This window comes from Pseudophryne corroboree, chromosome 2 (assembly GCF_028390025.1).
Source record: "Pseudophryne corroboree isolate aPseCor3 chromosome 2, aPseCor3.hap2, whole genome shotgun sequence".
In the NCBI taxonomy this organism is placed as follows: domain Eukaryota; kingdom Metazoa; phylum Chordata; class Amphibia; order Anura; family Myobatrachidae; genus Pseudophryne; species Pseudophryne corroboree.
The window spans coordinates 816,397,302-816,413,459 of NC_086445.1; the positions used below are offsets into that span (position 1 = coordinate 816,397,302).

General features: G+C 46.7%; 1 protein-coding gene across 5 annotated transcripts in view; it reads left to right on the forward strand.

The window, feature by feature from the left end:
* Nucleotides 1–2,594: 2,594 nt before the first annotated feature.
* LOC135049800 (acetylserotonin O-methyltransferase-like) overlaps nt 2,595–16,158 on the forward strand; it is a 448,700-nt gene continuing 435,136 nt past the window's right edge. For all 5 annotated transcript variants that reach the window (XM_063955675.1, XM_063955679.1, XM_063955677.1 and 2 more), the window contains exon 1: nt 2,595–2,696. In XM_063955675.1, coding sequence (XP_063811745.1) covers nt 2,625–2,696 — 72 coding nt within the window. In that variant the 5' untranslated portion in view covers nt 2,595–2,624. The remainder of the gene's footprint in view (nt 2,697–16,158) is intronic.

A 16,158-nucleotide genomic window follows, 5' to 3' on the forward strand; every position in this document is an offset into this window, starting at 1 on the left:
TCAAAATCGCAAGAAAAGTTAGTGCAAATCGCAAGGTGAAAGTCACCTTGCGATCCCGATGCGCGGCCCCGCCAGGTCGGCATCGCAAGAAAAGATAGACTGTGCAGGCAAGTCAATCCTTGCTAGATCGGTGTACTATCTGGTTCATCTCACATGTCAATGACATCTCACATAAGCCAAAATCTCACATAAGCCAAAATCGTAAGCACACACAGTCCATATCTTAAGAAAAGTTAGTCAAAATCTGTCCTATCTGGGCTCCGGGGAGTTCAAGGGAAATCGCAAGTAAAAATCGAACATAGCAAGGATCTCACCGTGTGTACACACCCTTAGAGAAGGAAAAGCACAAGAGGGTAGAGCAGGGCTTAAAGTGGTCCTGGAGAGGTGGTGGAACTCATTTGCTCTGCCACCTATCCCCCCCCCCCCTCACCCCCCCATCTTCAAAATAAGCGGAGCCAGGGCCAGTGCTGGTGTTTTTGGTACTCCCTGCAAACTATAAATTAGTGCCTTACTTTCCATACTTTATAAAGGGACATTGATCTCACAAAGAAGCAGTGTGGTCACATAATAGTACCCCCAATTCAAATTATACCACACAGTAACACAATCTTATTCACATTACACCTCCTGTAGTGCCCCTCTTTCATATTATACCACATAGTAATGCCCCTTATTCACGTTACGTTACTGAGTAGTGCCCTTTATTCACATTGCACTACACAATGGTACCCTCTATACACATTATGCCACATAGTAGTGCCCCTTCTATGCAATTCCAACAGTAGTAGTTGCCCTTACACATAATGCCCACAGTTGTAGTGACCCTTAGACATAATGACCACAGTAGTGCCACTTATACACATTATGCCCACAGAAGTGCCGCTTATACATAAAATGCCGACAGTATTAGTGTCGCTTATATAAGAATACCCACTGTAGTAGTGCCCCTTACACATAATGCCCACAATAGTTGTGACCCTTACACATAATGACCACAGTAGTGCCCCTTATACACATCTCTGCCTCTGTCACTCAAGCAGCTCACCACCTGTGTCCCTCCAGCAGCTCCATGCCCTGTATCCCTCCAGCAACTTTCCCACCTCTTTTGTCCCTCCAGCCCCCCTCTAATCTTGTCTTCAAGATGCACAGATCCTGCTCATCTTCATGTCTCCTCTTCACTTTAGCAGCGGTGACAGCATGACATCACATATGCTGTGTCGGAAAAGGAAGCCTCCGGGACTTTAGGAGGAGATGAATACAGTCCAACAGAAAAAAATGTGTATAAGTACCAGGAGAGGCGGGCTGTAAATGGAGGAGGATAATGGAGCCACCAGGACATGAGGAAGGGGGAGGTGGCTGCAGCTCATCATTAACACTAACACCACCTGCATCATCTATTGATATAGGTGATAGGGCAGGTTTTTCTGTTTGAATTACTATGCAAGGCAATGGAGGTGGTGAAACTAATTCCCCCTTTCTAAGGGCCTATATTGAGAAGGAGAGGAGCTGTGACCAATGCTGTGTGAATGTGGCCAGAGCCATGTGGGCGTGTACACCCTTTACACTGTGTGACCCAATGTCTCCCTAAATACATAAACATAGAAAAATTGATAACTCAATCCCTCCACTTTAACCCCTGGGGGAGAGAGCCATGTCCATGAAAGCTTACATACTAAAGACTTCTTCTGTCATCAGGACCGCAACTAGGGGGGAAGCTAGGTGGGCATGCACCCGGGGCACAGGATTTGAGGGGGCTCAGAGCTTCTTGTCATGATGTATGATATGTGCTGTTCTCCCGTCCCGCAGTCTCTTTCAGCACTGGATGTGTTACCCTACCCCCGCAGGGGTCTGTAATCAAAGCGGTATAAACTTCGTACAGCCACACCCCACTCAAACCCTGCCACCTGTTCTTCAGTGCTGGGACCCTATCCCAGCTTAGCTTTGACTTTATTGATGAGCATAACGTCACCCTGAAAATGGGGCCACCTGCCAAACACCAGCTGCTGGCCACAGAGCCAGTCAACTCCAACTGAGACTTCAGCCATGATGTAAATGGGAACAGAGAGGCAGCAGGTGAAGACAGTTTAGTGCAAATGTGTGGGTGCCGGGAGGGGAGGTGGGGAGGGATGGGTAGTATGTGCTGGCTGTTAGACAAGGGCCACTGACAGCCAGCACTGCCCACGCTGCGTGTCTGTCACTGTAGTGTGTCTATGTCTCCCCATCACCAGCTGCTTATAAACACTGTGCTGCTGTCACTGTCACCCAGGCACCAACTTACTGCCTTGCCCCGGGTGACAAAAACCCTAGTTTCAGCCCTGCTGTTATTCTACTGTAGTTGGTTAACAGCCAGCACTATTCACACAAATCAATACTTTTGAACAAAGTTGGAAGCATACATTGTGGAGATACTGTAGATAAAAGAATACATTCCATTTCACATGGTCACCCAATATTTTTATTAGCAACACTGATGTATCTAAATGTGTTTATATAAAATGACAACATACTGTAGATCAAGTAACAAAGTAACTGGCTGAGACAACTAAGCCCTCTAAAAATACACCTCTCCTTTTGGAAAACAGTTTATAAGGGCGGCTGATTTAGCCATTGCATTTAACACCAACATGAGCTCCACAGAAGATCCTGATTATCCACAGCAACTCCTCAATTATAGAGATGGATTTATTGTCTCAAAGGTACAAATGAAGGCCCTCATTCCGAGTTGTTCGCTCGGTAAAAATCTTCGCATCGCAGCGATTTTCCGCTTAATGCGCATGCGCAATGTTCGCACTGCGACTGCGCCAAGTAAATTTGCTATGCACTTAGTAATTTTACTCACGGCTTTTTCATCGTTCTGGCGATCGTAATGTGATTGACAGGAAATGGGTGTTACTGGGCGGAAACAGGCCGTTTTATGGGCGTGTGGGAAAAAACGCTACCGTTTCCGGAAAAAACGCAGGAGTGGCCGGAGAAACGGAGGAGTGTCTGGGCGAACGCTGGGTGTGTTTGTGACGTCAAACCAGGAACGACAAGCAGTGAAATGATCGCAGATGCCGAGTAAGTCTGGAGCTACTCAGAAACTGCTACGAGGTGTGTAATCGCAATATTGCGAATACATCGTTCGCAATTTTAAGATGCTAAGATTCACTCCCAGTAGGCGGCGGCTTAGCATGAGCAAATCTGCTAAAATCCGCATGCGAGCGAACAACTCGGAATGACCTCCGAAATGTTATATTTGGCTATAGTGACCAGTTCTCTATAATTTTAAGGAAAGTACTTTTTTCTTTTAAAAGATTGTTCTGGGAGCAATGTAACCCTTTCATATGTTTATATATATATATATGTATCCATGTCCCTTCTTGTGTCTGGGTGCAACAAAATCTCTCTTGCATGGGATGAAGTTACACGGCTTACGGTCATTAGGTCGACAAGACTTAGGTCGACAGTCATTAGGTCGACCACTATTGGTCAACATGCATTAGGTCGACATGGTCACTAGGCCAACATGGTCATTAGGTCGACTTGTACTAGGTCGACATGTAAAAAGGTCGACATGAGTTTTTCAAATTTTTTCAATTTTTAAAAACTTTTTCATCCTTTACGATCCATGTGGTAGTAACCGTGCCCGAAGCATGGCGAGTGAAGCGAGCCATGCGAGGGGACACGGTGCACTAATTGGGGTTCCCCGTTACTGTGCGTAGAAAACAACACCAAAAAAAGTAAAATAACTCATGTCGACCTTTTTCCATGGCGACCTAGTGACCATGTCGACCAGTGGCGTAACTACTGCCCCCGCAGCCCTCGCGGTGGCTTGGGGGCGAGGGGCTGCGGGGGCGCCGCCACTGATTTAGGGCAGATTGACATGCGGACGAGCGTCCGCATGTCAATCTGCTGTCTTCTCTCCCTCCCTGCTGTAAGGAGGGACACGAAGGGCACAGCGCGCCGCGCGCGCCTCTCCCGTGTCCATCCTGCGTCTCCGTCTGGTCTTATAATGGAAGTGCCGTTCGTGAGCTCTGATTGGCTCACGAACCGGCTCTACCTTTATTAGACCAGAGAGACGGAGATGCAGGAGGGACATGAGAGAGGCGCGCGCTGTGCCCTCCTTGTCCCTCCTTCTCAGCAGCGGGGGGGGGGGGGGGGACACTGAGGGGGCATATATGGCACTGAGGGGGCATGTATGGCACAGGGGGCACTGAGGGGGCATATATGGCACTGAGGGGGCATGTATGGCACAGGGGGCACTGAGGGGGCATATATGGCACTGAGGGGGCATGTATGGCACAGGGGGCACTGAGGGGGCATATATGGCACTGGGGGGCACTGAGGGGGTATATATGGCACTGGGGGGGAAGTGTGGGGGCATATATGGCACTGAGGGGGCATATATGGCACTGGGGAGGTACTGAGGGGGATATATGGCACTGCATGTGTACCTGGCACATGGGGGGGGGGCTATATTTGGCACTGGGGGCACGTGAGCACCTGGCACTGTGGGGGAATATCTGGCACTGGGGGCATATGTGACACTGGGGGGGGGGGGCTCTATTTGGCACTGGGGGCATGTGAGTACCTGGCACCGTGGGGGAATATGTGGCACTGGGGACATATGTGGCACTGGGAGCACAGCCCTAGCAACAAGCACTACCCCCTAGCAACGAGCATGACACCCAGTGCATGAAACCCCTGGCAACGAGCATGACACCCAGTGCATGAAACACCTGGCAACGAGCATGACACCCTGAGCATGAAAACCCCTGGCACCGTGCATGGAACCAAGAGCATGAAACCCCTGGCAACGAGCAGGTAATTTAAAAGTAATTAGAAGCCTTACTGTAGGACTTAATGTGTAATGGGCATTACGGTGTGTGGCATAATGTATCACGGACATTGCGGTGTGTGTCATAATGTGTCACAGGCATTACGGTGTGTGGCATACTATATCACGTGCATTGTGGTATGTGGTATAATGTCTCAGGGGCATTGCAGTGTGGCATAATGTATAACGGGCATTGCGGTATGTGTCACAGGTATTATGGTGTATGGTATACTATATCACAGGCATTGTGATATGTGGTATAATGTCTCAGGGTCATTGCAGTGTGTGGCATAATGTATCACGGACATTGCGGTATGTGTCATAATGTGTCAGGCATTACTGTGTGTTGTATACTATATCACGGGCATTGTGGTATGTGGTATAATGTCTCAGGGTCATTGCAGTGTGTGTCATAATGTGTCACAGGCATTGTATGTGCTATAATCTATCAGGGGCATTGCAGTGTGTAGCATAATGTATAATGGGCATTGCGATTCCTGTCGTCATGTGTCACAGGCATTACGGTGTGTGGCATAATGTGTCACAGGCATTACGGTGTGTGGCATAATGTGTCGGGGGCATTATGGTGTGTGCATATTGTGTCATGTGCATTATTGTGCGTGGAATAATGTCTAAGGGCCATTGTAGTATGTGGCATAATGTATACTGGGCATTACTATAAGGAGGAAAAATGACAAATAATGTAAGGGGCATGAATCAGGATTATTTTTCTTTCCAGTGGTGGCTAACGTCTGGGCGTGCAGGTTGCAAAACTGGGGTATAAGGAAGTCTTTTCCTGCAATACCACGCCCCTTTATGCAAAGCCACGCCCATTCCAACGAAGCCACACACCCTTTTTGGCGGCGCGCGCCTTCGGCGCGCTCATGTTTGTCCCTTTCATAGTGCCAATTATGGGGGATGGGGAGGGGGGGAGGGGCGCCGAATAATTTTTTGGCTTGGGGGAGAAAAACTTCTAGTTACGCCACTGATGTCGACCTAATGCATGTCGACCGATAGTGGGTGACCTAATGACTGTTGACCTAAGTCTTGTTGACCTAATGACCCATACCCAGTTACACCACTGATATGGATTCTATTCATTTGGGCAGCCATAGAAATTGGGATGGGGTTTCACTGTTGAGAAGTTGCTTAAGATAATATGTAAAACCCCATTTGTATGCTATGGCCAGTTTGCATCCACACAAGTGTCCTTGTCCAGGCTTGGACTGGCCCACAGGGGAAACCACTGGTGGGCCCTATTGCCTGGGGCCCCACCTTCCACTCTAAGGATCAGGTTCCAGACTGTGCACTTGGATTATACATTATACATATGTTGCCTTATACTGGGCTATGGTGTATTTTCTACAGTGCATTGCTGTTATGACTCTGTTATTAAGCTGGTACATTATCATGCATGCAGCAGCTGAATTTACTGTATATATTTATGAAGGGGCCTAGATGTTGCACTCTCTAATGGTTAGTCAAACCAATGAGGGGACAGGCCACCCCCCCTCTGCAGACTGACCACACTCCTAACATGGGCCCCCACCACTGCCTTCCCCCGGTGGGCCCTAAATGCCCCAGTCTGACACTGTCCTTGTCAGATCTTGGTGATTTACAGGTATGTCATCATGTGAACAGAATAAGGCAGAATTGATACTTTATATTAATGTTGTTTGTAATGGCTGGCTCATGAACTGATACAACATCAAGCTTCTCCCTCTGCTGGATGTCATTACAGATACTCTTATCCTGCTTTTAGAAATAAAAAGTCTACCCCTACTCATTATTTCCCAATATAATCCATCTTAATTGATGCTGTATTACAAGACTGACCTTCCTTTCTAACTGGTCTTTATCTGTTGTACCATTGTGACGTCGCTACACTTTCCTACACAATTCAATTCAAATTACTCACCCTTTCCTTAAAATCCTTCAACAATACCACCCTTCATACAGTTGTGTCTTCATACATCTTTGCTGCAGTCTTGCCAAACAGCTCCTCTTGGGGTGCCAGGTCCCATAAGACTCTGCTAATAGCAGGCATCTTTTATGCATTTTCTTGCACAAAATACTTCTAAGATGTAACATGATGTGACTAGGAAGCACCAGGAGACTGTGCTGATTAACACATACAGTATATCTGTGTACGACTGAGTCTCTGAATTTGCATACAAAGTGCTATTATGCAGTGGCCATGGTTTTTTTTCCATGCCAAGTTCTATTGTATACAGATTAATGTCACACACAGATATACAAATGCCACCTATAAACTTAATAAGCACAGTCTCCCAGTGCATCCTAGTCACATTATTTGGGACTAAAACCCTTTTGGCAAAAAAAGACACTTGCAATTTACTCGTGCCAGGCATCTCCCACTACATGGGGTATTGAGGCTTGATGTTTGAGGACACACCTGTTTATCTCAAATCTCATGTCAAATTACTGTATTTTATGCATTCATACAGCTATCTCTAACCTGCCTATTGCCTTTGGTAGCTATCTCTTACTTATTGGTCATTCCATGTCAAGTGATCCAATGCAATGTACCTTATCATTTACATGTATTCTCTACACACACATATACTATTTAAAAATAGTCTTCTGATGTCAAAATTTCACAAATTTCATAGCCTGTGAGCATACAAAAATGAACTTTCCTGGCCAGGTTTAAGATGTTAAAAAAAAAAAACTGTTAAAAATATAACAGGTTTTAGTTCAATATACCGTTCAATATACCACATGACTTGGCTTAAAAACATCAGATGTTTACTTTTTTATAGACTATACCAGATATATGATATCAGGAATATGATTGGTTGCTATTGTCAACACCTTAACTTATTTAAATCCAAATCAGCCTATCTTACACACTATATACTGGGTCGAGACACTCCATACTTCAGTCACTCACTCACTGATAAAAACACAATTTTAATGGCACCACTAAAAAAGTTAATGGCGTCTCTATGTTCTCCCCACATAGATTAATATTTCACACTTTATTACACATAGCTATGTTGCATTGACCACAAAGGCTTACAAGTTCAACAAGAAACACTGAGAATATGCTAGATTAAATGTATTTATACCTAAAAATATTTCCAAGGTTTGGTTAGAGAAAGATATTACAATCATTGGGGTTAATTTAATTCATCACGATATGAATAGAGCTGGCAAGGAGGTCCTGAAGCTATTCAAATGACTGCACTGTTATGTCAAGGAATGCAAGTTCTCATGCCTTAAACCAGGTGTTAGTTGCGGGCATTCCCCCACTTTAATGCCTGCCACAATGCTGTTTACATCTCATTAAAGTCAGAAAGCAGCATTGTGGCACTAATTTAGTCAGATTTCTGCTCGCACCCAAGGAGGGGTGCAAGAAGAAATCCTCTGATTGGGCATAACAGTGCATTTAAATGAACAGCTCTGGGACCTCCTTTATGGTGCTATTCATTTTGCACTGAATTGAATTGATCCCATTGATTTACAGATTATATTGCAATTAATTTATGAAAATTATAGCTATGAAATCAGAATAAGGTTACTTACAAATAAGGACAATTTTCTGATGTGGAAGAGATCACAGAATTGATTAAGACACCCCTCAGTCAAAATTACTGTTTTTCCAGTAGTGAAGACCATGTCTCTTAACCCTCTAGCAGCTGCTCATTGGGCCCCACATTTATTAAGTAATTTAGTCCAAGGTGTACCCACCTTCCTTTGTACTTTCCTCAAATAGGTTCTACTGGTCAAACTAGCAGGACCTAAGATCAGTAGGGGACCCCTAATTGCAGCAACTGGGTCCTCCTTGGTGCTCCGTGGCCCCACATTTATTAAGTCATTTAATCCAAGGTGCACCCATCTTCCTTTGTACTTTCCTCATATAGGTTCTACTGGTCAAACTAACAGGACCTAAGATCAGTAGGGGACCCCTAATTGTAGCAACTGGGTCATCCTTGGTGCTCCTTGGCCCCCACCTTTATTAAGTCATTTAGTCCAAGGTGCACCCATCTTCCTTTGTACTTTTCTCAAATAGGTTCTACTGGTCAAACTAGCAGGACCTAAGATCAGTAGGGGACCCCTAATTGTAGCAACTGGGGTCATACCCTGCCTGTGAGCCTGGTTATGATTTGTTTCAAAGCTGCCACACATGACATCACACAGCTGCCCCGTAAAACAGCCCAGACCCTACCATGTTTTCATCACCATACCCCCGCAACACCGCATTACCACTTCCGACCGCCTCTGCCTGTCAATCAGGCAGAGGAATTCTTATCACTGCAATGCGATCACATTTCCTGGGCCACGCACGCACAGAACAGGCCCTGTGCATGCACACTGGCCCTTGAGTCGTGACAATGTAATTGCATCACATTAGCAATATGTACTAAATAAGGCCCCAAATGTCTTTTGTCTCCAATCAATTAGTTGCTAGTTTCAGAATAGCAATTGTAATACAGTTTGAAAATAACAGTTTAAATACAGGATATACACTGAAAGGTTATACCTGGGAAAATAGAATTTCATGGTCCCTACTGTATGTTACACTACGCCCCTCCCCTTGCTTGTTTTAATTTTTAAAAGCAGCAGGAACAATTTATTATTATTATTAATAATAATAATTATAATTATTACTATTATTATTTTTCAGTAGACAGATAGGAAGTACTTATCAGCCATTCACCCAATTTGAATGATGTAACACAACCCAGCTAATAGGATATCACATCACTAGTTTTCATTTTGAAATGTGCAGGAACAACTGGTCAACTTCAATAACAATAGAAAGATTTTCTAGTAGACAGATAGGCAATACATATCAGCCAGCACCCAGTATGCATTATGTAACACAACCAGGCTAATATGAAAAGTGCAGATTCACTGTAACAAACAAGAGCCTTTCATTTTATTAAACTTGTTTTTGCACAACACACATAGGGCCTAAACTCAGACCTGATCGTAGATGTGCGAAAAAAATGCACATCTACGTCCAGTGTACAGGAGGTGAGTGACACCGCACCAATCTTAAGAATTATTACCATTGATAGACGAAAATAAGAATTTACTTACCGATAATTCTATTTCTCGTAGTCCGTAGTGGATGCTGGGGACTCCGTCAGGACCATGGGGAATAGCGGCTCCGCAGGAGACAGGGCACAAAAGTAAAAGCTTTAGGATCAGGTGGTGTGCACTGGCTCCTCCCCCTATGACCCTCCTCCAAGCCTCAGTTAGGATACTGTGCCCGGACGAGCGTACACAATAAGGAAGGATTTTGAATCCCGGGTAAGACTCATACCAGCCACACCAATCACACTGTACAACTTGTGATCTGAACCCAGTTAACAGCATGATAACAGCGGAGCCTCTGAAAAGATGGCTCACAACAATAATAACCCGATTTTTGTAACAATAACTATGTACAAGTATTGCAGACAATCCGCACTTGGGATGGGCGCCCAGCATCCACTACGGACTACGAGAAATAGAATTATCGGTAAGTAAATTCTTATTTTCTCTGACGTCCTAAGTGGATGCTGGGGACTCCGTCAGGACCATGGGGATTATACCAAAGCTCCCAAACGGGCGGGAGAGTGCGGATGACTCTGCAGCACCGAATGAGAGAACTCCAGGTCCTCCTCAGCCAGGGTGTGCCCCTGACCAAGTAGCAGCTCGGCAAAGTTGTAAAGCCGAGACCCCTCGGGCAGCCGCCCAAGATGAGCCCACCTTCCTTGTGGAATGGGCATTTACATATTTTGGCTGTGGCAGTGCTGCCACAGAATGTGCAAGCTGAATTGTACTACACATCCAACTAGCAATCGTCTGCTTAGAAGCAAGAGCACCCAGATTTTTGGGTGCCTACAGGATAACAGCAAGTCAGTTTTCCTGACTCCAGCCGTCCTGGAAACCTATATTTTCAGGGCCCTGACAACATCTAGCAACTTGGAGTCCTCCAAGTCCCTAGTAGCCGCAGGTACCACAATAAACTGGTGCAGGTGAAACGCTGACACCACCTTAGGGAGAAACTGGGGACGAGTCCGCAACTCTGCCCCGTCCGAATGGACAATCAGATATGGGCTTTGTGAGACAAAGCCGCCAATTCTGACACTCGCCTGGCCGAGGCCAGGGCCAACAGCATGGTCACTTTTCATGTGAGATATTTCAAATCCACAGATTTGAGCGGTTTAAACCAATGTGATTTGAGGAATCCCAGAACTACGTTGAGATCCCACAGTGCCACTGGAGGCACAAAAGGGGGTTGTATATGCAGTACTCCCTTGACAAACCTCTGGACTTCAGGAACTGAAGCCAATTCTTTCTGGAAGAAAATTGACAGGGCCGAAATTTGAACCTTAATGGACCCCAATTTGAGGCCCATAGACACTCCTGTTTTCAGGAAATGCAGGAATCGACCGAGTTGAAATTTCTTCGTGGGGCCTTCCTGGCCTCACACCACGCAACATATTTTCGCCACATGTGGTGATAATGTTGTGCGGTCACCTCCTTCCTGGCTTTGACCAGGGTAGGAATGACCTCTTCCGGAATGCCTTTTTCCCTTAGGATCCGGCGTTCCACCGCCATGCCGTCAAACGCAGCCGTGGTAAGTCTTGGAAACAGACATGGTACTTGCTGAAGCAAGTCCCTTCTTAGCGGCAGAGGCCATGAGTCCTCTGTGAGCATTTCTTGAAGTTCCGGGTACCAAGTCCTTCTTGGCCAATCCGGAGCCACGAGTATAGTTCTTACTCCTCTACGTCTTATAATTCTCAGTACCTTGGGTATGAGAAGCAGAGGAGGGAACACATACACTGACTGGTACACCCACGGTGTTACCAGAAACGTCCACAGCTATTGCCTGAGGGTCTCTTGACCTGGCGCAATACCTGTCCAGTTTTTTGTTCAGGCGGGATGCCATCATGTCCACCTTTGGTCTTTCCCAACGGTTCACAATCATGTGGAAGACTTCCCGATGAAGTCCCCACTCTCCCGGGTGGAGGTCGTGCCTGCTGAGGAAGTTTGCTTCCCAGTTGTCCACTCCCGGAATGAACACTGCTGACAGTGCTATCACATGATTTTCCGCCCAGCGAAGAATCCTTGCAGTTTCTGCCATTGCCCTCCTGCTTCTTGTGCCGCCCTGTCTGTTTACGTGGGCGACTGCCGTGATGTTGTCCCACTGGATCAATACCGGCTGACCTTGAAGCAGAGGTCTTGCTAAGCTTAGAGCATTGTAAATTGTCCTTAGCTCCAGTATATTTATGTGGAGAGAAGTCTCCAGACTTGATCACACTCCCTGGAAATTTTTTCCCTGTGTGACTGCTCCCCAGCCTCTCAGGCTGGCATCCGTGGTTACCAGGACCCAGTCCTGAATGCCGAATCTGTGGCCCTTTAGTAGATGAGCACTCTGCAGCCACCGCAGAAGAAACACCCTTGTCCTTGGAGACAGGGTTATCTGCTGATGCATCTGAAGATGCGATCCGGACCATTTTTCCAGCAGATCCCACTGAAAAGTTCTTGCGTGAAATCTGCCGAATGGAATCGCTTCGTAAGAAGCCACCATTTTTCCCAGGACCCTTGTGCAATGATGCACTGACACTTTTCCTGGTTTTAGGAGGTTCCTGACTAGCTCGGATAACTCCCTGGCTTTCTTCTCCGGGAGAAACACCCTTTTCTGGACTGTGTCCAGAATCATCCCTAGGAACAGCAGACGTGTCGTCGGAAACAGTTGCGATTTTGGAATATTTAGAATCCACCCGTGCTGTCGTAGAACTACTTGAGATAGTGCTACTCCGACCTCCAACTGTTCTCTGGACCTTGCCCTTATCAGGCGATCGTCCATTTTCTTTGAAGAAGAATCATCATTTCGGCCATTACCTTGGTAAAGACCCGGGGTGCCGTGGACAATCCAAACGGCAGCGTCTGAAACTGATAGTGACAGTTCTGTACCACGAACCTGAGGTACCCTTGGTGAGAAGGGCAAATTGGGACATGGAGGTAAGCATCCCTGATGTCCAGGGACACCATATAGTCCCCTTCTTCCTGGTTCGCTATCACTGCTCTGAGTGACTCCATCTTGATTTGAACCTTTGTATGTAAGTGTTCAAAGATTTCAGATTTAGAATAGGTCTCACCGAGCCGTCTGGCTTCAGTACCACAATATAGTGTGGAATAATACCCCTTTCCTTGTTGTAGGAGGGGTACTTTGATTATCACCTGCTGGGAATACAGCTTGTGAAATGTTTCCAATACTGCCTCCCTGTCGGAGGGAGACGTTGGTAAAGCAAACTTCAGGAACCTGCGAGGGGGAGACGTCTCGAATTTCCAATCTGTACCCCTGGGATACTACTTGTAGGATCCAGGGGTCCACTTGCGAGTGAGCCCACTGCGTGCTGAAACTCTTGAGACGACCCCCCACCGCACCTGTTTGTACGACCCCAGCGTCATGCTGAGGACTTGGCAGAAGCGGTGGAGGGCTTCTGTTCCTGGGAATGGGCTGCCTGCTGCAGTCTTCTTCCCTTTCCTCTATCCCTGGGCAGATATGACTGGCCTTTTGCCCGCTTGCCCTTATGGGGACGAAAGGACTGAGGCTGAAAAGACGATGTCTTTTTCTGCTGAGATGTGACTTGGGGTAAAAAAGGTGGATTTTCCAGCTGTTGCCGTGGCCACCAGTCCGATGGACCGACCCCAAATAACTCCTCCCCTTTATACGGCAATACTTCCATGTGCCGTTTGGAATCTGCATCACCTGACCACTGTCGTGTCCATAAACATCGTCTGGCAGATATGGACATCGCACTTACTCTTGATGCCAGAGTGCAAATATCCCTCTGTGCATCTCGCATATATAGAAATGCATCCTTTAAATGCTCTATAGTCAATAAAATACTGTCCCTGTCAAGGGTATCAATATTTTCAGTCAGGGAATCCGACCAAGCCACCCCAGCGCTGCCCATCCAGGCTGAGGCGATCGCTGGTCGCAGTATAACACCAGTATGTGTGTATATACTTTTTAGGATATTTTCCAGCCTCCTATCAGTTGGCTCCTTGAGGGCGGCCGTATCTGGAGACGGTAACGCCACTTGTTTTGATAAGCGTGTGAGCGCCTTATCCACCCTAAGGGGTGTTTCCCAACGCGCCATAACTTCTGGCGGGAAAGGGTATACCGCCAATAATTTTTTATCGGGGGAAACCCACGCATCATCACACACTTCATTTAATTTATCTGATTCAGGAAAAACCACAGGTAGTTTTTTCACACCCCACATAATACCCTTTTTTGTGGAACTTGTAGTATCAGAAATATGTAACACCTCCTTCATTGCCCTTAACATGTAACGTGTGGCCCTAAAGGAAAATACGTTTGTTTCTTCACCGTCGACACTGGAGTCAGTGTCCCTGTCTGTGTCTGTGTCGACCGACTGAGGTAAATGGGCGTTTTAAAGCCCCTGACGGTGTTTGAGACACCTGGACAGGTACTAATTTGTTTGCCGGCCGTCTCATGTCGTCAACCGACCTTGCAGCGTGTTGACATTATCACGTAATTCCCTAAATACGCCATCCATTCCGGTGTCGACTCCCTAGAGAGTGACATCACCATTACAGGCAATTGCTCCGCCTCCTCACCAACATCGTCCTCATACATGTCGACACACACGTACCGACACCCAGCACACACACAGGGAATGCTCTGATAGAGGACAGGACCCCACTAGCCCTTTGGGGAGACAGAGGGAGAGTTTGCCAGCACACACCAAAACGCTATAATTATACAGGGACAACCTTTATATAAGTGTTTTCCCCTTATAGCATCTTAATATATAATCATATCGCCAAATAAGTGCCCCCCCTCTCTGTTTTAACCCTGTTTCTGTAGTGCAGTGCAGGGGAGAGCCTGGGAGCCTTCCCACCAGCAGTTCTGTGAGGGAAAATGGCGCTGTGTGCTGAGGAGAATAGGCCCCGCCCCCTTTTCGGCGGGCTTCTTCTCCCGTTTTTCTGACAACCTGGCAGGGGTTAAATACATCCATATAGCCCCAGAGGCTATATGTGATGTATTTTTAGCCAGTATAGGTACTTTCATTGCTGCCCAGGGCGCCCCCCCCAGCGCCCTGCACCCTCAGTGACCGTTGGTGTGAAGTGTGCTGAGAGCAATGGCGCACAGCTGCAGTGCTGTGCGCTACCTCATGAAGACTGAAAAGTCTTCAGCCGCCGATTTCTGGACCTCTTCTCTCTTCAGCATCTGCAAGGGGGTCGGCGGCGCGGCTCCGGTGACCCATCCAGGCTGTACCTGTGATCGTCCCTCTGGAGCTAGTGTCCAGTAGCCTAAGAAGCCAATCCATCCTGCACGCAGGTGAGTTCACTTCTTCTCCCCTAAGTCCCTCGTTGCAGTGAGCCTGTTGCCAGCAGGACTCACTGAAAATAAAAAACCTAATAAAACTTTTACTCTAAGCAGCTCTTTAGGAGAGCCACCTAGATTGCACCCTTCTCGGCCGGGCACAAAAACCTGACTGAGGCTTGGAGGAGGGTCATAGGGGGAGGAGCCAGTGCACACCACCTGATCCTAAAGCTTTTACTTTTGTGCCCTGTCTCCTGCGGAGCCGCTAATCCCCATGGTCCTGACGGAGTCCCCAGCATCCACTTAGGACGTCAGAGAAAACCAAAATTTATCAGTCAGAGGGAAATACCCTAGGTACTGTCTATTTGGTGGTGCACCCAGAGTCAGTGGGTATATCACAATTATACAGAAAAGAGAAAAGAAGACTCCTGTTTGGGCACACTCTTATAAAAAGTAGCAGAATCGCAAGATTAATAAGACTTTAATACTTCACTTTTATTAGATATTTGTTAAAAAATAAATGTTCATGTCTGTATGCAAGACTAACAGTTAAACACAGAAAAGTTAAAATATATGGTTCAAAAATATGTGTAAATTGGGGAGCACATGACTACCCTAAGTGGGTGTAGTCAGTCTACTGAGACCCCTCAGACCTGCAAGAAAATTCACAAAAGAAAAATCGTAAAGAGATTCACAGTCTTTCTAATATGGATCCACTAACAGGACAGTTCATATGGACTCTTGGGTGTTTTTTAGAATATTATTGTAGCTCCCTATCTGCCATGTTTTTGGCCACTGTATGATGTTTTGACATCACGCAGCTGCCACGGCCCACCCCACAAATGGTCTGGACATGCCTGCGTTGTCCGAACCATGACCCCCAACGCCGTTCCAATGCAACTGACATGCCGCCGACCGCCCCGTGACCAGCTCTGCCTGTCAGTCAGGCAGAGGTGATTGCACGGGTGAGATGCCTTCGCACAGGGCTTCAGCCTGCGATCGCTGCAACGACCAGGTC